The sequence below is a fragment of the Canis lupus genome, chromosome 5, assembly GCF_048164855.1.
Source record: "Canis lupus baileyi chromosome 5, mCanLup2.hap1, whole genome shotgun sequence".
NCBI classification, from domain to species: domain Eukaryota; kingdom Metazoa; phylum Chordata; class Mammalia; order Carnivora; family Canidae; genus Canis; species Canis lupus.
In genome coordinates this window covers 46,619,316-46,641,150 of record NC_132842.1, presented here as the reverse complement: position 1 = coordinate 46,641,150, position 21,835 = coordinate 46,619,316, and the positions used below count along the sequence as shown (strand labels likewise).

Here is a 21,835-nt window from a genome sequence, read left to right as displayed (position 1 = left end):
TGCAATGGTTGTCATTTCCCTCAGAGTTAAAGTTTATTGCAGCCTACAGTGGCCAACCTGATTTGGTACCTGTTTCATCTTTCAGTTTCTTTTATACTCTTCTCCCCCTCATTCACTTACTCTCCCTGGTCCAGCCACACTAGCCTCCTTGCTGATCTTCAAGCACATCATGTATGCTTCCATCTTGAAATCATGGCATTGCATAGACTGCTCTTCTCACCAGTAATCTCAGGCCAGTTCCCTAATTTTCCTCAAGATTTTGCTCATGTTTAATTTTCCACATGAGATCAGCCCTGACCATCATATTTTTAAACTACATCCTGAATCACCCTCATTCCCAGTCCCTGATCTACTGTGTGTGTGTGTGTGTGTGTGTGTTTGTGTATTTACGTACTATGTCTTTCCTTCTAACACGATTTACTACATCTTCACCTATTTTATTCACTGATACAGATATATTTAGGACATTGCTTTCGTCATGGTAGGTGTCCAGTTCATTCTTGAATAAATGAATAATCACCCTACTCAGTGTGTCTTACAGAGGTGATTTGGCACCATTCATTTCCCATTAAGAGCTTTGTTCTCATTGCTAAGCCCGCCTCCCCAGTCAAGAGTTTCAGCTAGGAGAACAGGCACTTCAAGGACGTCAGTACTTGGGTCCCTGAAAGCTGTAGTCTTGGTTTCTGGCTGCCTAATTCTCTCTGAACTTAGAATAGAAAAATGTGGGCTCAAACACCCTATACTTAAGAAATATTTTAAAAGAAAGATGACGTCTTGGGGCGCCTGGGTAGCTCAGTGGTTGAGTATCTGCCTTTGGCTCAGGTCGGGATCCCAGGGTCCTGGGATCAAGTTCCACATCAGGCTCTCCACAGGGAGCCTGCTTCTCCCTCTGCCTGTATCTCTGCCTCTCTCCGTGTCTCCCATGAATAAACAAAATCTTAAAAAAAAATAAAGATGATGAAATCTTTTGAAAAACAATGCCTTAGCTAATGATCGAGGTTTATGTAAATGGCCATTCCTACATTAGGCCTGTTGCACAGTAGGAGGTATCTGGGAGGACAGTCATAACCCCAAGAACTATCCAAAAGTAAGATCCTCAGTAGCTTTCTATTATCACCTTAAGAAACTATAGAGAGTTTACTGGAGTATAAATCCACATTTTCTAGTTCCAGGATCATGTTTGTACAGTCCTGGATTAGAAAGGGGCCAACTGAAACAAGCTGAAAATATGTAGGAACCATACCCTGTGAGACCACAGAGAAGCCAGGAGAAAAGATGAGGTTGCGGGAAGGAACCTGAGCCACTTCTCTCTGATTTAAATGGAGCACTGGAGAACCTAGAGGAGGAAACACTAAAGTCCTATGCGACACCAAGAAAGGTATGCAGATCATCAAAGCATACAGGTAGAAGTCCTTTGTTCTCCTCCCTTTAGAGAATGCCAGCTTTATAAGGCACATTTTAGAAACAAATGGACTTTTCGACAGAGCTCAAATCTTTTATGCATAGGTGTTGTATATAGGTTCACAGTGCCAGCTCAGGAATATATCATGAATCCTAGCTCTAATGTGACTACTTGGGAGACCTTGTGCCTAACCTCAGCTTTCATAGAGGTAAAAGAGACTTAATAATAATAGTATCACCCTTCATATGAGGATCAAATGAGATAATCCACATTGTGCTTGGCACAATGCCCAGCATGTGGACAGCATTGGACAAAAGTTAGCTGCTGTTGTGCTTGCATAGTTGCTGTAGGTAGTTACTTACCCTTTAGAAATTTTAAATGAAAAGTGGTATTCATGGGAGGGTAAGGAAAAGGGAATTACCTAGGACTATTGCCTAGGCAAGGACAGCTGGCCCTCCGGACAGGTCCTCACAGAGTAGGATTTTCCTTGGTGAATTGACCGTACTCTAGGCCTGCCCCTCAACCATGCGGTCTTAGAAGGTTGATCCAGTTCTGGTACTTGACTAGACTGACTCCCACTCTCAAAGCTCACAGGAGACTTGAAGCCACAATATCAGTTCATAGCTTAAAAGCTACAAAATGTGTTACCTTTGCCAGGGAACACATTCTCCCTCTGTAGGTGAGTTCAGAAAGCCAAAGTATGACATAGCATGGATTTACAGTAGACAGAGTTACACACAATCAGAGTGCTTACCGTTCCCAGCTTTTGAAGACCTAGGACATTGGCATGAGCAATAGGGCTAGTGTTTGCAGTGGGACGGCCCCCCTCCCTGGGCCCATATAGATACTTCCTCTCCTTGTGGGCAGCACATGTCTCCTTTTTCTCAGATTGACTTGCTGCCCACCCTCCGTTTCATGGGAACATTCTTTCTCCATCCAGATATGTTAGCACCCTCGTCCAGTTACTGCCAGGGTCCACCTTGGGAGTTTCTTGGAGATGATTTTGCATAACTCTGGATCCGTGTTTTAATTTGATCCTGAGACGTGGTAGATGATTTTGCTTTGTTAGTTTCTGGGCTCGAAGAGGAATATTTCCATGTTGTGTGCTTAACTCCTCTCTCCCAAGAAGACCTAAGAAGCCAAGAATTGTTGGAAAGTTAAGTAGAGGCTGGGCCCAATAGGCTAAAGTCACGTACCAGCCACTACAACCACCTTTTGTACTGGATGGAGCATGAGCCCGACTTGGGCCCCACTTAGCTTTTTCAGCAGCCTCCTGCTGTCCTCCCCTGCCAGCCGTGGCAGGCCAGAAAGTCAGGAAATGCTCTGTCTGAAGACTGACTTCTGTTGCTTTGGACTTCCCCTAACTTGGCATCCATGAACAGATCTGCCTCAGTGCTCCAGGTTCAGTGAAGTCTCTCTATCGTAGTTTCTCAACATGTATTAAAAATGAAATTAAATCATACTTTGTACATATTTTGTTGTTTTTACTGTTTAATGACTATTTTGCCCATGAAAGAAGGAGTTGTGTTTGGTTTTTTTTCCATTATTGTACCCAAGAGATTAAAACAATGTGTGTCACATATAGGGGTTCAATGAGAATTCCCTGGACAGTAATGCTCCTTAGGATAGTGTTTTCAGTTGTTTAAATTTTTATTTATTTTACTTTATTTTTTATTGGAGTATAGATGACACACAATGGTACACTATTTCAGGTATACAACATAGTGTTTCGACAAGTTTACACATTATACTGTGTTCACCACAAGTGTAACTGCCATCTGTCCCCAAACGTCCCTTTTATGGTATCATTGGTTATATTCCTTATGCTATGCCCTTTATTCCCATGACTTACTCATGCTCTAACTGGAAGCCTATACCTCTCACTCCCCTTCACCCATTTTGCCCGAACCACCAACCCCCCCACCGCCCGCCTCTGGTAACCATCAGTTTATTCTCTGTATTTATAGATCTGATTCTGCTTTTTATTTGTTTATTCATGTAGAGTTTTTTTTAGATTCCACTTTTGAGTGAAATCATATGGTATTTGTCTTTTTCAATCTGACTTATCTCACTTAGCATACCCTGTCTGTCCACGTCATCTCAAATGGCATGATCCTATCTTTTCTTTGGCTATATAAGATTCCACATCTTCCTTATCCATTCGTCTTTTGATAGATACTGAGGTTACTTCCATAGTTTGGTATAGAAAATAATGCTGCAATAAAAATAGGGGTGCATATATCATTTCCAAGTAGGTTTTTTTTTCATTTTCTTTATATGCCACATCTTCCTTATCCATTCGTCTTTTGATAGATACTGAGGTTACTTCCATAGTTTGGTATAGAAAATAATGCTGCAATAAAAATAGGGGTGCATATATCATTTCCAAGTAGGTTTTTTTTTCATTTTCTTTGGGTAAATACCCAATAGTAGAATAATTAGATCATATGGTATTTCTATTTTTATTTTTTTAAGGAACCTCCATATTGTTTCCACAGTGTCTGTACAAATTTACATTTCCATCACAATGCAAGAGGGTTCTTTTTCCTCCACATCCTTGTCAACACTTACTTCTTGTCTTTTTGATTCTGGCTGTCTTGACCGATCTAAGGTGAAATCTCATTGTAGTTTTGATTTGCATTTCCCTGATGATGAGCATGGTTGAACATCTTTTCATTTGTTTCCTGGCCATCTGTATGTCTTTTTTGGAAAGAAAAAAAAAAAAAGTCTATTCAGATCCTCTGCCCATTTTTTACTTGGAATTTTTTTTGGTGTTGAGTTGTATGAGTTGTTTATATATTTTGGATATTAACCCCTTGTAGGATATATTCTTTGCAAATATCTCCTCCCATTCTGTAGGTTATCTTTTAGTCTTATTGGTGGTTTCCTGTGATGTGCAAAAGTTTTTTTGTTTTGATGTATTCCTCATTGTATATTTTTGTTTTTGTTTCTCTTTGCTTAGGAGACATATATAGGAAAATGTTGCTATGGCCCATGTCAGGCTTATGTTCTCTTCTGAGAATTTTTTGATTTCAGGTCTTACACTTAGATCTTTAATCCATTTTGAATTTATTTTTGTGTATGGTGTTAAAAGGTGGTCCAGTTTCATTCTTTTTTTACGTGTAGCAGGACAGAGTTTTTAAAATTGAAGGTATTAACCTACTCATGCATTATGAAACCAATTCAGTGGGTTACAACAAGCAGTAAGAAAAGTAGAAATTGAATAAAATAGAAAAAATGATCATGCATCACACATGAGGAATTATTTAATGTAAATTTGTTTCAGGATAGATAGGTCTATATAACAACACAATGCACACACATGCACATATACAGGCATGCTTATGCACAAACACTTTGGGGTGTTTTTGTTTTTTTAAATATTTTATTTATTTATTTATTCATGAGAGACACACAGAGGCAGAGACATAGGCAGAGGGAGAAGCAGGCTCCCTGAGGGGAGCCTGTTATGGGACTCGATCCCAAGACCCCAGGAAAACAAACCGAGCCAAAGGCAGAGCTCAACCACTGAGCCACCTAGGTACCCCAGTACACACACTTTGTAATCTAAGGTGCTCTTATTATGGAGGGGCAAAAGGAGGGGTGATGCAAGCAGTGTTGATTTGTAAAAATAAAAAAAATAGGGATCCCTGGGTGGCGCAGCAGTTTGGCGCCTGCCTTTGGCTCAGGGCGTGATCCTGGAGACCCGGGATCGAATCCCACATCGGGCTCCTGGTGCATGGAGCCTGCTTCTCCCTCTGCCTGTGTCTCTGCCTCTCTCTCTCTCTCTGTGACTATCATAAAATAAATAAAAATTAAAAAAAAATAAATAAAAATACTAGAATTCCGTATACTAAATTCCAGTAATAAGATTCAAAACAGCTCTTGACAAGTGTATATAGAAGGACAGGGAGGGCTACATCTGAATCTCTAGGTGGGTGTGTGAGTTTAATATTTATGGAAATAAGGTATTGATTTAAGATGGTAATGAATACTCTGTTTCAGTTTTTTATATTACTATATAACATACTATTCAAAAAATTGATGTCCTGAAAAGCACCTCTTGTAGTATGCAATCCCCACTGGGCTCAGCGAGGCAGTTTTTGTCTTACTGTGGTTCTAAATGTGGCTGCATTCCCTTGGCCGCTTGACTGGAGGCTGGGGGCTCAGCTAGGTTGACCCTACCTTCTGTCTGCTTCCTGCAGGCTCAGGGCTCTTCTGTCTCTCCATGTGGGCTCTCTATGTGATCTCTCCTGCAAAGGAGTGAGACTTCCTTACCTGGCAGCTCAGAACTCCCAGAACACAAAAACAAGGCCATCTTAATGCATAAGCCCAGAACTGGCACACAACCAATTTTGCCACTTAAAGCAAGTACCAGGCCCAGCCCAGTTTCAAGGAGAGGAGACTATATAATTTGTATTATTATAACAAATGTAATAGAATATCATACCCTTTTGGTCCAAAATGCCTATTTCCCCTCATTTCACCTCTACAGTGCTTTGCTAATATGAGCTCTTTTTCTTTTCAAATGTCCTCCCCTTACTCCTCCATCTATTGAAATCCTACTCATCTTTCTGTGTCCAACTCAAAGCTACTTCTGTGACTCTTTTCTTGATGCCCCCTGCCCCATTATCTCATGCTGGAAACAATCACCCTATATATTGTTAGTACTCTCGTAATCACACAGCTTTATGGCTACATTTTGTATCATGCCTTGACGTATGGTTGTACACACACACACACACAGACACACACACAGATACACATGTAGATTCCTTTCTAGATTCTAAGCTAGATTAGGTGATCAGTAAGTCTTGAAAAAATAAAATGTCTCTTAGGCATTTTAAATGACAACTCTAAATATTTATAATTTTTAACTAGTACAAAGAGATAAATGGTGAGGTGCTCAAAGCTAATGGGGAAAAAAAAAAAAACTCTAAATGGAGCACCAGCATAAAACAATTGCCTTTTAGGGGCACCTAGGTGGCTCAGTGGTTGAGCATCTGCCTTTGGCTCAGGTCGGGATCCTGGGATCAAGTCCTGCATCAGGCTCCCCACAGGGAGCCTGCTTCTCCCTCTGTCAGTGTCTCTGCCTCTCTCTGTGTCTCCATGAATAAATAAATAAAATCCTTTTAAAAATTGCCTTTTATATCTTTAGAAATTCCTTTTCTATATAGTAATTTTTATACCTGGCACTTTGTCTTGTGTTGTTTTTTTCTCCAAACAGTTTATATTTAACTTCTATATGGTGATTTCCTCCTAGCTGATATGAAGCTTAATGCCTTATCTTAGAAAAATACACATTTCAACCAGCTTATATTTTATGGAAATGTTTGAGGAGCCAGTAGCCCTCATACAATAGTATCACAGTCAAATACAAGGGCATGTTTGAAGGTGCCCTGTCACTCTTAGAACTATGGATTTCCCCCTGCACCAGTTTTGTACATCAGTAGCCTTAAATTTTGATCTGTGGCCCCAAGTGGTTCGTGCTTTTCAGAAGAAAGTTCAGTGAGCTTTCAGAACTTGCATGCAGAAGTGTGTGTCCATGTTCCCCCTGCACCAGTTTTGTACATCAGTAGCCTTAAATTTTGATCTGTGGCCCCAAGTGGTTCGTGCTTTTCAGAAGAAAGTTCAGTGAGCTTTCAGAACTTGCATGCAGAAGTGTGTGTCCATGTTCACATCTATATTTTCCTGAGGAGATAGCCCAGTGTGTTCATCAGATTTTTAAAGTTTAAGAACCCCCTATTATATTGATTTTAAATCTACCTAGCCTCGTAGAATCCCTCCCTTTGGAATAAAAAAATAAGATTATTTTTCTATTGCATGTGTAACCAACTCTTCCTAGAGAAATTGGACATTTATATAAACGCTTCAATCTTTCATCTTTGGATTTTACTTCTAGGTAATTCTAATGCTGTGTTATAACCCTAGTACTGGAGGTTGCTTATCATGCCTCTGGCAACTTCACCAGTGTGGGCCTTCTTAAACTTAACTGCTACTCCCACTGTGATCCCTAGACCAGCAGCATGAACATCACCTGAGCACTTGTTAGAGATGCAGAACCTCAGCACTCAGAAATGCAGCCCTACTCAATCAGAATCTGCATTTTAACAAGGTTGGTTGGAGGGGGCTGAACACATTAAAGTATGAGAAGCCTAGCGCATCTAATAACTCACGTCCTGTTTTTTCAGTCTTTCAGGATCTGTTTTTAAATTATCTGTAATAACATTAACAATGATCATTAGATTTCTATTTTAATATCACCTGCCCGTTTTGATGAAATCTTCTCATAACTTCAAGATTTGCTAAGAGGTAAGGGATGGGGGAGTGAGTCAACTAATTGGTCTGATTATTAAATAACAATACCATTCAGGGCATATGTGTAGTTTCTGTGATGCCCAGCAGAATTCAACAGTACCTACAGCTCTACTCTTGGTTCTAGTGTCTATGTTTTCCAGTGGGTTTCAAAATATTTAGAGAAAGAAGCTGGAAAGTCGACTATTTTAAGATGAATACTATAAATGAGGTGACTTTACCAATAAGTTGAAAATGCAATGATTATGCTGAATTACATCGAAAGAATTCAGTTTATGCTCTGAAAAAAATTCCAAAAGCAGAATTTTGCTGCTTATGTTCTCATAATAGATCCAGCAGTGCTAAGTTAAGCATACATCTTTTCTGGCTATACGGTGTGTGTACCAAACTATCTTTTTCTCCAATATTTGACTTTCATCTCTAAGAGTTTAAGGAATTTATGGCTTGGTGCATTTGATGTGGCACGGTTCCACATGTGAGGGATGGTGATTTGGATAGCATGATAGAAGTACGTGCCAAGAATAATTGGCTTCTGTCTTGCGGAACAGCTCAAATACTATGTGTATCGCAGCATGTAATTTGGGTGTACAAGATGCCTGTAGTTCAAAGTGCTTTGCTCCTTTGCAGTGGCAAGCTGAGCTTCCTGTTGGCTGGCTCCTGTGTTTGCATTAAACAGCCTGGGTACAGTTAGAAAGAAAGCACCCATGTAGTGAGTGTGTTCTCATAATCCTTCAAGTGACATAGACATTAGCTCCAGGATTCTTTTTGTCCCTCTGTCCCTTCCTATTCTCATCCCTTCTTTGCTCTCTTCCTTCTACTGAGCATAAGGCAAATCAATTCTATTTCTGCTTACTTTGACTCTTTGTCAGTTTTTTTCAAGCTGTGTTTCCTTGCTATTATTAAGATTTACTTGAGGCTTTGATACAATATGCAGAGTCCCAGGCTGTTCCCTTTAGAATCTGATTCAGGAAGCTTGGGAAGGAAAAGAGAAGCTGGGTTTTCAACTAGGAGTCCAAGCAGTTCTTATAGTTAATCTAGTTTGAGAACTGCTAACGTTCTCACAAGTAAAGGCTTTTGAGTGAAATGTACCCTGGTTATCAACACTGTGTGACTTCAGGTAAATTACCTAAACTTTTCAAGCCCCGAGTTCTAATGTGTAAAAGAGAGTGTTAATACTAACTCATGGTGCGGCTGTAGGGGACAATGTATATACAGCATCCAGGATAGTGCATGGTTCATAGTTTACCATCAGTAAACATCAATTCCCTGCAACTGATGATTCTCATTGCAATGTAAGATTCTCTCAGAGTCAATTTTGAATTTTTTTCCAAATGTTCATCTATATCATGTATAATTTCTAAAGTAAAATGCAGGTAACAAAACATCCAATTTTATTTTATTATTTTAAAGATCTTATTTCTTTGACAGAGAGCACAAGTGGCAGGCAGAAAGAGAGAGAAGCAGGCTCCCCACTGAGCAAGGAGCCTGATGTGGGGCTTGATCTCAGGACCTTTAGATCATGACCCCAGCCAAAGGCAGGCGCTTAACCAAGTGAGCCACCCAGATGCCCAAAACACATCCACTTTTAATTTAGTAACCATTTTTGAGAGTCTATGGTAGGTTAGGAAGTTGAACATATATCTCTAATCCCCACGGTAAGCCTGATGTGTGTGGTAGATGTAGTCATTCCCATAGAACACACATAAATTGAGGCTCAGGGATACTTGTACATTTAGTAAAGTAGCAGATCCAAATCTAAGCATTAGAGGCCCAGTTCAGCACACTTTTCATTCTATCACAACAGTCTTTGTCCTTCTCACTGTGTCTCTTTTTAAGAATAACTAACCTGTACGGTGCCTGGGTGACTCATTCAGTTGAGCAGCTGACCTCAGTTTTAGCTCCATCATGATCTAAGGGTTGTGGGATCAAGCCCTGTGTCAGGCTCTGTGCTCAGCGGGGAGTCTGCTTGAGATTCTCTCTCCCTCTCTCTCTGTAAAATTAATAAATATTTTTTAAAAGAATAACCTGTATACCCCTGCCCACACATATATACCAAGAGCTGTAAAGGTATGAAATAAAGTTGAGTTAATTTTCTGAGTAATTCATTTTATTCAAATCATCTCAATAATCTATTCCACAAAAAATATTTATATAAATCAGTTGTCCTCAAACTCAAATGTCTCTGCAAACTCAAATGTCTCCGAGGTCAGACAGGTAACATAACAGAACAGGCTAGCCAGTTAGAAGCCAATAAGGCAAATGAAGGGAACAGCCCCTCTAAAGAAAGCAGTTTCTGCTTAGTTCCAGGCTCTTGTTGAAGTGCCAGGATGTGGGTTCCCTGTTGTCAAATCTTTAGCTTTTTTAAGTCAGGAAGAAATCCAAAATTTTAAGTGTAATTTCCCAATTTTTAAACAATGTGTGTGGGCTAAACCACATCCGTGGACCACATCTTGCCAGAGGACTGCCAGCCAGTTTGCAACCTTGACTTAACTGTCCTCAATTCTGTGCTTCTTTGGACCTAGTGAACAAGTTCATTTAAATGGCTTGTGCATATAGTGGACCCTTCTAGGCAGTGTCTTTACAATATATGCAAATTTCAGGGACTGAATTTTCGTTTTCTGATATCTGATTTTCTTAGAACCTAGTTAGACTTGTTCTGTGACTGATACTCGGAACTCAAGAATTTAGTGTAACAGCAGGAGCGCTAATGAAGTAACTTACAGTGTGAAATGCATTGTCAAGTAGACAGGATACCATACTGGCCTGATCAGTTCACTCTTTCCTAGTAATTCAGCCCCTGGGAGGTAAAATCCTAATCAGAAACTACTTTCGTGAATATTGAGCCAGAACCGAGGAACTGAGCGACAGACATTAAAGAAGTGCTTCCCTGCATCAGGGGGCCCTAGAATCTTTCTCTCTTTATGGAAACCTTGCCACTGGGTTGAAATAGGACTCTCCTCCTCCCCCAGATATGCCAAATAATGCTGGCCAGGTAGCTTTGCTCCTGGAAGCCTGGTTCTCAAACTCATGGTGAGACTGTGTTAAAACTCAGATTGAAGGGCTGGCCATACCCCAGGGATTCTGATTCAGTACATCTGGAGTAGAACCTGAGAATTTTGCACTTCTAACAACTTCTCAAGTGATGCTGATGCTCATGGACTTCTTGATGGGGAACCCTCTGAGAACCACCTTGCTCCAGTTCATCTTCACTTGCCACTGTTACCTGTGTCTCTGCTTTAATAGGCTCATGTAGTCATATCCTGATCCTGGGACAGGAACCTGGATGTTTGGACAGTTTTTAGGTTGTCCATATTTACATTTTTAAAGCATTGTATTTAATTAAAACTATTTGACTAATTACTCCATTTTATCAAATCCATGATGCTGCTGATTGTAAGACATGGATTTTAGGGGCATAAAAATGTGGGGAAAGAATGTGCTCTTTTTAGAGTCACTGCACTTCAGTACAGAAAGCTTCAGTTTGGGGTCATCTCCTCTAGATTATGTTCTATTAAAGCTGAACTAGGTGGACCCATTTGAAGAAAGGATTGCTATGAATCTCTCTAAACAAACACAAGCTGAATAGTAAGCCTCCCTTTTCCAGGTCTTAATGAAAAAGGCACAGTGATCTATGGCTGACTTTGTCATCTAATTGAAATTTATTGTTATTGTATCTGTCCTCTCCTACTCAAACATGACCCCGCACTGCCAGGTCTTCACTATGGAATGAATCTCTTTTTGTCTTATTGGATTGCTGGGGCTGTGCACCTTTTTTTTTTTTTTTTCTTTTTCCATAGTTGATTATCCGACTCACTGTTTTCTTGGCCTCTCAGAAAAGGACAATTATAGGACAAGGATTGTTCCACTGTCCTAATCCTACCTTGTCTTTATGGTCATAAATTACTGGTCCTAAGAAAAAAGGTTTTGGAAAAAATGATTCCGTTAAATTTCAGTAAGCATCTTCATGCCTATGTAAGAGGATGACTGGAGAGACAGAAATTCTAAATCTTGGGAGGGCTGGGTGGCTCAGTGGTTGAATGCCTTCGGCTCAGGGCGTGTCCCAGAGTCCCAAGATTGAGTCCCACATCAGGCTCCCTGTGGGGAGCCTGCCTTTCCCTCTGCCTGTGTCTCTGCCTCTTTCTCTGTGTCTTTCATGAATAAATAGTAAAATCTTAAAAAAAAAAAAAAAAACTAAATCTTGCTCGCCATTTCTCAGTCTATTTTTGGAAAAAGGTCCTAGGAATTCATATATTTATGATTTTGGGGCAAAATCACTAAGGGGAGTCCCTTAGTTATATTAATATGAGGCTTTGTGGGCCTCTCTTTCCCTAGAGAAAGAATGTGACAAGGTCTCCCCCTTTTCATTAGAAGCTGCCCGCCCTTTGGTAAAGTTGGGAGACTAGAACTAATTACCTAAGAATTTCAAAGTCTGCTGGGAGAAGAGAGATGGGACCTCTTTCTGCTATTACAAGTAAGGGAAGCCCAAGAAAATAGATTTGGTGAGGCCAGATATTTATTGTCGGAAGGCATGCTGAACAACAGGCCCTAGAGAGCTTAACACGGCTGGAAGGAAGGCAAAGCTCGGGTACCTGCTCAAGGCAATGGCCCAGGGTTGTCGACTGAGGGCAGATTTTTTTGTCTAAATAAGTAAAGTGAAATCAAAGAGCTACAATCTTGGGAGTCCAAGGTTGAACTATCCTAGAAGCCTGGGGAGACCTGAACCGGCAGCACCCCAGGACCTCACAGGACCAGTGTTCAACCGTGATACCATGTAACAGCAGCAGAAGCCTTCATGCTAATTGGTAATCCTCTCTCCACCTGCAGTTTAGAAGCAAGATTCTGTTTTAGTTTGAATAATTCCTGAGGTTCTTGGGCAATTTGGAAGAGGGGGAGTTTTCAAGAAGGAAGAGACTAGATTTCCCACTGAAAGGGGAACTCCAGTGATTAACTGGAGAAACAAAAGAGATGTGACAGTATTTACATCTCAGCATTATGCTAGCCCTTATGGATATAGAATTAAATGAGACAAGATCACTTATGACAAGCACAGACTCTCAAGAAAATTACCTAAGTTTACTTAGGGAAACTGACACTCATCCATTCAGCAAACTATTGAGTATTTCCTGTGTTCTAGAACCTGGGATCCACGGTGACCTAAAATAAACATAATTCTAACCTCATGAAATCTTCCAAATCCAATAGAATAGGTGTGATCATGATAGCATTTGTAAAGTTATGCTTAAGCTTCCCTATCTTTTAGAGAATGCTAGATATACAGAGAGTTTCACGGATAATAAGTCATTCACATACACCTTGAGGGACTTCTAGAATCTCTTCATAAATGAAAGAAAAAAAAAGGTATTTCCGATGGAGGGGACAGCATGCGTAATACAGTCACAGACATGTAAAAAAGGTGACTATATCTGAGTAGCTTATGGTATATACAGCGCAAACAGATGGGAGGGCAAGGAACAAGATGATGTGTGAATGCAGGTTGGGGCCACCTAAAAAATCTTATTTATATTTATAAATAGTGGCGCAAGTACAGATAAGTGAGGCTTGCCACAGTCTGTAGTTTAGGTGACATAGGTGGGACAGGTTGTGAGTGCGGCCAAGTGGAAAGGATCCATGGAACTGCTGGAAGCAGGGAGGGAGGCTAGTTTGGGAGAATACTGCAGTGTCCTAGGCATGACGTCATGGAAGAAAATTGAGATCTTTATCATATGCTGTGTGTTAGAGAAAATAAAGAGGTAGACCCCACTCTCAACAAGCTTAAGATGTAAAACAGGTGAAACCTGAGAGCAGGTATACCATAATGTAGTTGGAAGCGCTGAAGAAAGCACACAGTACCTGGATTACCACTGTACCCCGTGGTTGGTAAAGAAGGCTGCTGGGAGAGAGTTGAGGAAGTGAGGACCATGGTCAATGCAGAGATAAGAGGAGAAGAGCAGTGTTGAAAGAAAGAAAGAGAGAAAGAGAGAGAGAGAGAGAGAGAGGAAGGAAGGAAGGAAGGAAGGAAGGAAGGAAGGAAGGAAGGAAGGAAGGAAGGAAGGAAGGAAAAGAAAAAGAAAAGAAAAGAAAGAAAAGAAAAGAAAAGAAAAGAAAAGAAAAGAAAAGAAAAGAAAAGAAAAGAGAGAGAGAGAGAGAGAGAGAAAGAAAGGCCTCAAAACATTCAGTCCTCCTTGTATAATGGTGGATGCTATTTTGAGCACGTCAATTTCAGGAGACACCATAATAATGTGTTTGTGTGTGTGCTTCAAAAGCCACCACCATAAAAGACCTCAAGTTCACTCATGAAATTCAAGCACCAGTTTTTGCCTCTGAGTGTGGAACAGTTCTGCTACCCTACAAACTAGAGCTCGTAATGTCACATTATAAGGCATCTCTCTCTTTTTCTTGGTAATTTAGTGGCCATATAAACCTATATGTGACTTGTGGTGAATATGGTGATTCTCACTTTATAACCAAAGAGGGTGGATTTTACAGTTTGTGAGCAGTCATGACCGTAAAGCCTGAAGTATGAGTCACAGGGTCTTACCCAGGTAGCAAGATGTGTTACTGTTCAGTTGGTTAGCTGAATATCCTGAGCTAACCTCGTTGAAGTTTGCTTTGTCCATAAAAACCTGGATCTTTACTGATAGATCAAGGGTCTGAATTTTGCTTCTGGTTCTTGGCTGATTCTATAGTTTGGGGAAAATGTCTCAATCATTTTGCTCTGGGTTTCTCTGTAAACAAGGGATTGCACCTTGTTTACTGGAAGGTAAACTGGAAGTGTTAAATATCCTCAACAGATTTGTTCTTTTGGTAACCAATATGATTAAAGCTACTAAGTGAATCTTAGTTTTATTAGGTGACAACTGCCCAGACAAAAGACTGCTTTCTCAACCTCCCTTAGAGATATGGGTACCAATGAAATGTAGCAGAGGGAGCTCCTGCCTGGAGCTCCCTTTCACCCTTGCCAATCTTCCTATAGCATGGACTTGTGAATGTTCATGTGATGGCTGGAGCATCAGTGGCCATCCAGCAACCTGCGTGGCCTTGACAATGAAAGGCATGTGTGTAGGATGGTGGAGCAGAAAGATGATAGGAGCCCAGTTTCTCTGGTGAAAACGGTGTCATCATTCCAGCCTTGGCCTATCCCTGAATTCTCTTCACATGAAACAAAAGGGGTACCTGGGTGGCTCAGTCAATTAAGTGGCCAACTCTTGGTTTCAGCCCAGGTCAGGACTTAACGGATGGTGAGATAGAGCCCCACGATACCCCACCCCCCAGGTCAGCAAGGAGTCTGCTTGAAGATTTTTCTCCTTCTGCCCCTCCCCCCCAACCTGTATTCACTGGCACCTGCACTCTCAATCTCAAAATCTTTAAGAAAAATGAAACAAAAAGAAATCACTCTTACCCCACTACTGGCTGCCTAATTCAATTTCTAACTAATATATTAGTATCACATTTATCTTTACATAATTTTCCATCACTAGGTTCTTTTTTTTTAAAGATTTTTATTTATTTATTCATGAGAGACACACAGAGAGAGGCGAGAGGCAGAGACATAGGCAGAGGAAGAAGCAGCCTCCCTGCGGGGAGCCTGATGTGGGACTCGATCCCAGGACCCCAGCCAGGATCACGCCCTGAGACAAAGGCAGATGCTCAACCATTGAGCCACCCAGGCATCCCCCATCACTAGGTTCTGTCTTTACAGTATTGGAGGCAATGGCTTACGAACTTGGGGGTTCGTAAGCCATTTGTTGATTTGTTGGTTTGTTGATGCACTTCGAGGTTCAACATAACTCACCAAATTTCTAAAATTATTAAAATTATGAAAACCAGCCACAATATGTGAGCAATTGCTGATGTTTGATCGAAATTGAGAAGAGGAAAATCGAGAGAAGTTTATTAATCTAGGAAACCACGGAATTTTTAAAATACTGGAAGTTGTTGGGGTTGGAGGAGCTAAAAGCACGTTTGATCTCAGTCTGTAGCAAGTTCACATTTTATAGTGGGATGGAAACCTCTATTTCTCAGTACACCTGTGCTTTGATCTCCTTGTCTGTGATTGCAATGTGATTATGAGGATTACTGGGTCATTCCCAGCCAAAGCTGTTTTTGTGATTTAATTTTCTGGGAGAGGAAAGGGGATCATTAAAGGATATCATTAAAAGGAGAGCCACGAGGCTTGTAATTGACCTTCCTTGAAAGTAGTCCCATCTGGAAGATTTTATCGGTAAACATTTATCAGTGTATTTGGCTTTTAAGCAGGTTCCCTTGTCTTTAAGCAAACAGGCAGAGGCTAAAAAGGAACCACATGAGTGCCCATGGGTGGCTTTTTGTGCATGTTCAATGGGAAGAAAAATTATATTTCAGGAAAAAAGTTCTAAGATAATTACGTGATTGTTTTTTCAGCTTTGCTTCAGTGATTTTCTTTTTCAGACTGTCATTTTCAGGTTATGATGTTCTTCAGTGATTCTGCTCTGTTGTAACTTGCTTGCATGTTGTATGTTTGGAGTGGAACTGGCAGGAGAGATGGGATATTTGTGAAATCCAGAGATCAGGGGCTTCAAAAATCTCTTAGGGCTCTGTGGGTGTGTTGAGCCCAGCACTAGTCTGAAACTTCATATTGTACTTTTCTAAAGTGCAGCAACTATTTTTAGGAAGACAAACGTTGTTGTGGTTTCAATAAAAGTACTAACATGACGCATTACCAGTCAAAATACATAACTCAAGCGGTCTTATAAAGTTGTGTTTTTTGGCTGTCAGAAGAACTGCTTCATTTTTCACATATCTGAATGTTTTCCTGTTTGGTTGGTTTTGCTTGCTGACTTATATGTGTCAGTTATCAAAGTGCTTGTCATGTGCCCATTCTTATTTATCTTCAGAAAAAGAAAATTCCTTTTTTAAAAAATCTGTTCTTAAGTTTTACTTTGTTTTTTACCTAATTATTTCTTCAGATTGACAAGCAATTTTGTTTCTTCCATTCCCTTGAGAGTATTCCTCAATTTAAAGGGCACAATTGGACCTTGAGGAGTAGAATACTGAAGGGTATCACCCTTAAGCGGTTGTTACACACTCATTTTTACACTCAGCAGAATGTCCTCCTGGATGCATTTCACCTACAAATAGCATGAGTGGAGTCATACCCCCACTTAACATGGTTCCCTGAGGTTTTAAGTAGACTATGGGTATCATTGCTTCAGGATTTTTTATGAGGATTTACTCTCTCAATTTTGGGCTTTATTCTCAATTTCCATACACATAGGCACAGCCCCAATGTCAGAATCCTAGAGCTAAACCATTCCAGGTTTTATGTTCAACAGAAAAAAGAGCATCCCTCTCTAGTAGTTCCCCTATAATTAACAGAGGTAGATCCTACCCTGAGCTGACCACAGTGGTCCCATCTTAACAGCAAAGAGTTTCCCCAAAGGTTTTCGAAAGAAAGGAGAACTGGGGGCACCTGGGTGGCTCAGTGGTTGAGCATCTGCCTTTGGCTCAGGTCGCGATCTCAGGATCCTGGGATCGAGTCCCACATCAGGCACCTCACAGGCAGCCTGCTTCCCCCTCTGCCTGTGACTTTGCCTCTGTCTCTGTGTCTTTAATAAATAAATAAATCTTAAAAAAAAAAAAAAAAAAAAGGAAAGGAGTACTGAATGCTGGGTGTCCATAACAACCAACTGTTCAGTAGAGATGCAGTCCTAGCTCTTGATGAGATGGCAACTTCTCGTGTCCATCAGCTCATGATGGATCAATCAGAGTTAACCAGTGGATTCAGAAGTCTAAACACAAATTGCGTTTCATTAATTATTGAACTAACTGTCATGTGGGCTCACTTTTATTCACAACTTAGTTTCTCCTCCTGACTTTCTCCAGTGCTTCTCATTCTTCAGTTTCCTCCTCAGGGGCCCCTGTCACTAAGTCTTATCTCCATCTCCATCGGGAAGGAAAACACTAGATTTTTTTCCCCCTTGGTTTCCTCCACAATAACTACCACAGGGCCTGGTGCATCGGACACAGTTAAGTAATATTTGTGAAATGAATAAAGAACAGTTGAGGGAAATAGGAAGCAATCTACCCTTGTTAGGAATGAGTAGAGAAGCCCAGAAATAGCCTGTTTAACAGCTTAGTGTGAATTCTCCTTCAGTGTCAGCTGCTGAAAACTCTTCTTATTTTAAGGAGGAATCTTATTAATAATGATTTCAGACTTATTAATCTATTACCATCAGTCCTAGCCAATTATAAAATTATCTTGGGGAGTTAGAAGGAGAAAAACTCGGAATGTATTAAACAGTTCAGCATATCGTTTAAGTAGTGAAGAAAATGCGAAAATGCTGTGTTCATTTTTTTTTTTTTTTTTTCTGGTAGAGCAATGCCTGGAGAACTCAGGAGCAGGCTTGAAGTTGTATCAGGAAAAAGCGGTCACCCAAGTCTAATAACTAATCAGGTGGCCAGAAATAATGAGAGGGGGCAATAGAAATGTTCAAAGAAAGCTTTCTTGGCAGGCATAGCTATTTAATTATCTTATTTCTAGAAGAACTATAGCTCCACTGTTACCTAAGTTTATCCTTTAGCCATTTAATATAGTAATATCGCCAATGTAAGAGAAGGAATCAATTACTGTGATAAACTGGATCCTTTGTAAAAGAATACTAAAATACCAAGAAGGATTTTGAGGTTTTGTCTTAGTTTATCTTGTTGTTGTTGCTCCATTCTTTTTAGGTAGGAAATTAGTATCTAAAAATACCACCCTATGGGATTGTTCATAAAATGATTCCATGGTAATTTAAAAAGCATAAAAATTAAAAATACTTTTCTACTTTGTCATACAAGGTGGTTGAATGCTGTGTCATTAAGTCAAGGCAAAAAGTCCTTCTTAGTTATTTTTTTAATAACTCACAAGATTTAGTGCCAATATACAAAGTCTAAGCAAAACTGACTTCGCAATTAGTATTTGGCCTTCATTTCTCACTGCATATTGTCTACTGACCCATCTATTCAGAAGTATCAGCTGTACAAAAAGAAAATATGCTTTTTCCAAAGCACAAAGGCTGGCACACTTTATAAATTTGCTCCTTGATACCCTGACTTGATACCCTGACTCTGTGGTATTGGCAAAGAAGCAATATTTGTCATAGGGTATTTAGGGTCTTTGGGTAGTGCTAAGGGTGCTCCTTTTTCTTTTTCTAACATTGAGTTTCAAAGTTGAGGATAAACCTCACTTGGGAGGTCTCCTTTGCAGGAACCTACTCTATGCTACATAGACTCCACCAACTGCATTTAAGCCCTCAGTCATCTCAGGCATGGATTAATTAATTTCAGTTGAATTCTAGATTATGAATGTTTTTTCTCATATTTTGTAGGCATCATTCCATTGTTTTCTAACATGGATGAACATCCTGATATCTGTTCGAAACCTATTTTTCTTGGCAGACGTTCTCCTCCTCACCAGTGTTTCTACATTTCATTGTCGATTGTCCTGGTTTGGGGCTTCATCTATTGTCCTAGATCTTTTCATGCTAAACATATGGATCCTTTAATTCTGGAATTTTTGCTTTTTTTTAAAAAAAGAAGATGTTTATTTATTTATTTGACAGAGATAAAGAGCTCACAAGCAAGGGGGAGAGGAAGGCAGATGCAGAGGGAGAAACAGACTCCTTACCAAGTAGGGAACCCCAATGTGGGGCTCGATCCCAGGCCCCTGGGAACATGACCTAAGCTGAAAGCAGACACTTCATGAACTGAACCACTCGGGTGTCCCCAAAATTTTTGCTTTTATTAGTTCCTTGGTAATTTTACTTTCTCCATTTGCTCTGTTCTCTCTTCCTGGGATTCCTGATCATTGAGTGTTGGTTCTCCTAGATCAGATCCCTTAATATCCTCACTTCTCCCCTCCCCATTTTTTTACTTCTATGGTGTTTTGTTCTGCCTTCTGGAAGATTTCTTCAAATTTGTCTTCCAACCTTTTTGTTAAAATTTTATTTTGCCCCTCCTTTTTTTTACATTTCAATACTCTCTTGTTTTTTTGGTGATTCCTTTTTAATAGTATCTATTCTTACTTCAAGAATGCATTGTCTTTCTGATGGCACAAATGATAGTCCTTCAGAGGTTTTCCATTGTCTCTCTGTTTCCTATGGATTTCTTTACTCAATTGATGTGATATACTTATTTTAGTCTCTTCATTCTGGAGAATTTCCTTGAGACTGTCCATTCTTATTTAAAAATGACACACATGGGGCACCTGGGTAGCTCAGTAGATTAAGCATCCAACTCCTGACTTTGGTTTAGGTCATGACCTTGGGGTCCTGGGATAGAGCCCCACACTGAGGCTCAACACTCAGGGGGCACTCTGCTTCTGCCTGTCCCCCTGGCCCTCCCTCTGCTCATGTTCTTTTTCTTTCTCTCTCTCTCTCTCTCTCTCAAATAAATGAATGAAATCTTTTAAAAAATAAATATAAGTGACACATGCGTAGAGAGGTAATATGACTTGTCTAAGTAAATAGTAGAGCTGGGATTTAAATCCAGATCTGACTACAGAGATTATCTTCTCAACTGCCCAATTACCTTGCCTTCTATAAATTGTTTAAATAGGGGTTTTAAATGAAAGTGTATATAACAAAAAAATATCCGTGTATTATTTGGAAGGCTTTTCTTTTTTTTTTTTTTTACCAAAATTGTTAATTGGTCTATTTAATAATGACTTAGAAATATAAAATGACTTGAAAGTAGTAAGAGGTCTTTCTTCAGATAAAGAGATGCTATCATCATTATATAAACCTATAGACAATTCATTTTACTTTCTCCATTTGCTCTCTTCTCTCTTCCTGGGACTCCTGATCATTGAGTGTTGTATCTCCTAGATCAGATATCTTAATAAACCAGTTTGTAAAATAAACATACTCTTTATAACTTTGTTTTAAATTCTATGCAGGGAGACGGAAGTTGTGTCTATACAACACCAAACATCTGGAAGAAAAGAATTCCCAGCCAAAGCTTGTTAAAAAGAGATTCATAGGCAAAGTATGCTTTTGAATTATGAAAACAAATCCATGTCCAACATCTTGAAGAACTCTCACATGTATGTTTATGTTTCAAACATGGCTTAGAGATCATTAAGATTAAAATTCAATTAAGTGTGCTCTGTTGTCTTTGCCATCAATTTCAATTAAACCAGACTCACTTGGCAGTTTTGAAGAGAAAAGTCTTCAGTTCTTTCCCCTGCTAACAGTTTGCAGTTTGGACTCTGTGTTCTTCCCCAGTAAGTATATGTTATTTAAGGAGACTTTTCATATTAAATCTCCGAGTTATCCACCAGGTGATCTTCATCAGCACTTATATAGTTGATTTAGGGGTAGAGGTTTCCAAATCTTTTTTTTTTTTTTAATCTCTTTAGGTTTTGTGAGATTTTTGGAAACTTCCAGGAAGCCACAAGTGTTTTGACTTTTGGGTTTTGTTTTTAGGGGGCTTTCTTTTTTCCAGTAGACTGTTTTAGAGAAAATTTAATTTGACAGCAGAATTGAGCAGAAGGTGGAGATTTCTCATATGCTCCCAACCCCAATATATGCACAACTTCCCCAAGTTTCAACATTCCCGACCAGATCGATGTTTTTTGTTTTTTTTTTTTTACAATTGACAAACCTACATTGACATATCATTATCACCCAAAATCTTTACTTTATATTGGGTCTTACTCTTGGTTTGGAGAAACGCATAATGCAAGTATCAACCATTATAATAGACAGTATTTTCATTGCCGTAAAAATCCTGTGCTCCACAGAGAATTTATTAATTTATTTATTTATTATCCTTCTCTCTTCTCTTTTCACCCCCTAGCAACCACTAATCTCTTTACTGTCTCCAAAGTTTTGCCTCTTCCAGAATGACATATAACTGGAATCATACAGTATGTAGCCTTTTCAGATTGGCTTCTTTCATTTAGTAATATTCATTTTATGTTCCTCTATGTTTGATAGCTCACTCATTTCTTTTTAGTGATGAATGATATTCTATTGCCTGGATATACCACAGTTTGTTTATCCATTCACTACTGAAGGACAGCTTAGTGCTTCCAAGTTTTGGCAATTATGGACAAGGCTACTATAAACATGGATTTGTGGGTTTCTTCCTGGATAT

General features: G+C 39.7%; 1 protein-coding gene across 43 annotated transcripts in view; it reads left to right on the top strand.

Moving 5' to 3' along the window:
* PDE4D (phosphodiesterase 4D) overlaps window positions 1–21,835 on the top strand; it is a 1,448,272-nt gene that overhangs the window by 1,316,824 nt on the left and 109,613 nt on the right. For 2 of the 43 annotated variants that reach the window (XM_072826569.1, XM_072826564.1), the window contains exon 1: window positions 8,971–13,075. The exons of 39 other annotated variants lie outside the window; for them this stretch is intronic. Coding sequence is in view for 1 of the 4 variants with exons in the window: in XM_072826565.1 (XP_072682666.1) it covers window positions 13,085–13,130 (46 nt within the window). In the remaining 3 variants the exon portion in view is untranslated. Of the gene's footprint in view, window positions 1–8,970; window positions 13,131–21,835 lie in introns of those variants that run through there. 2 more of the 43 variants (XM_072826565.1, XM_072826563.1) reach the window with 1 other exon arrangement.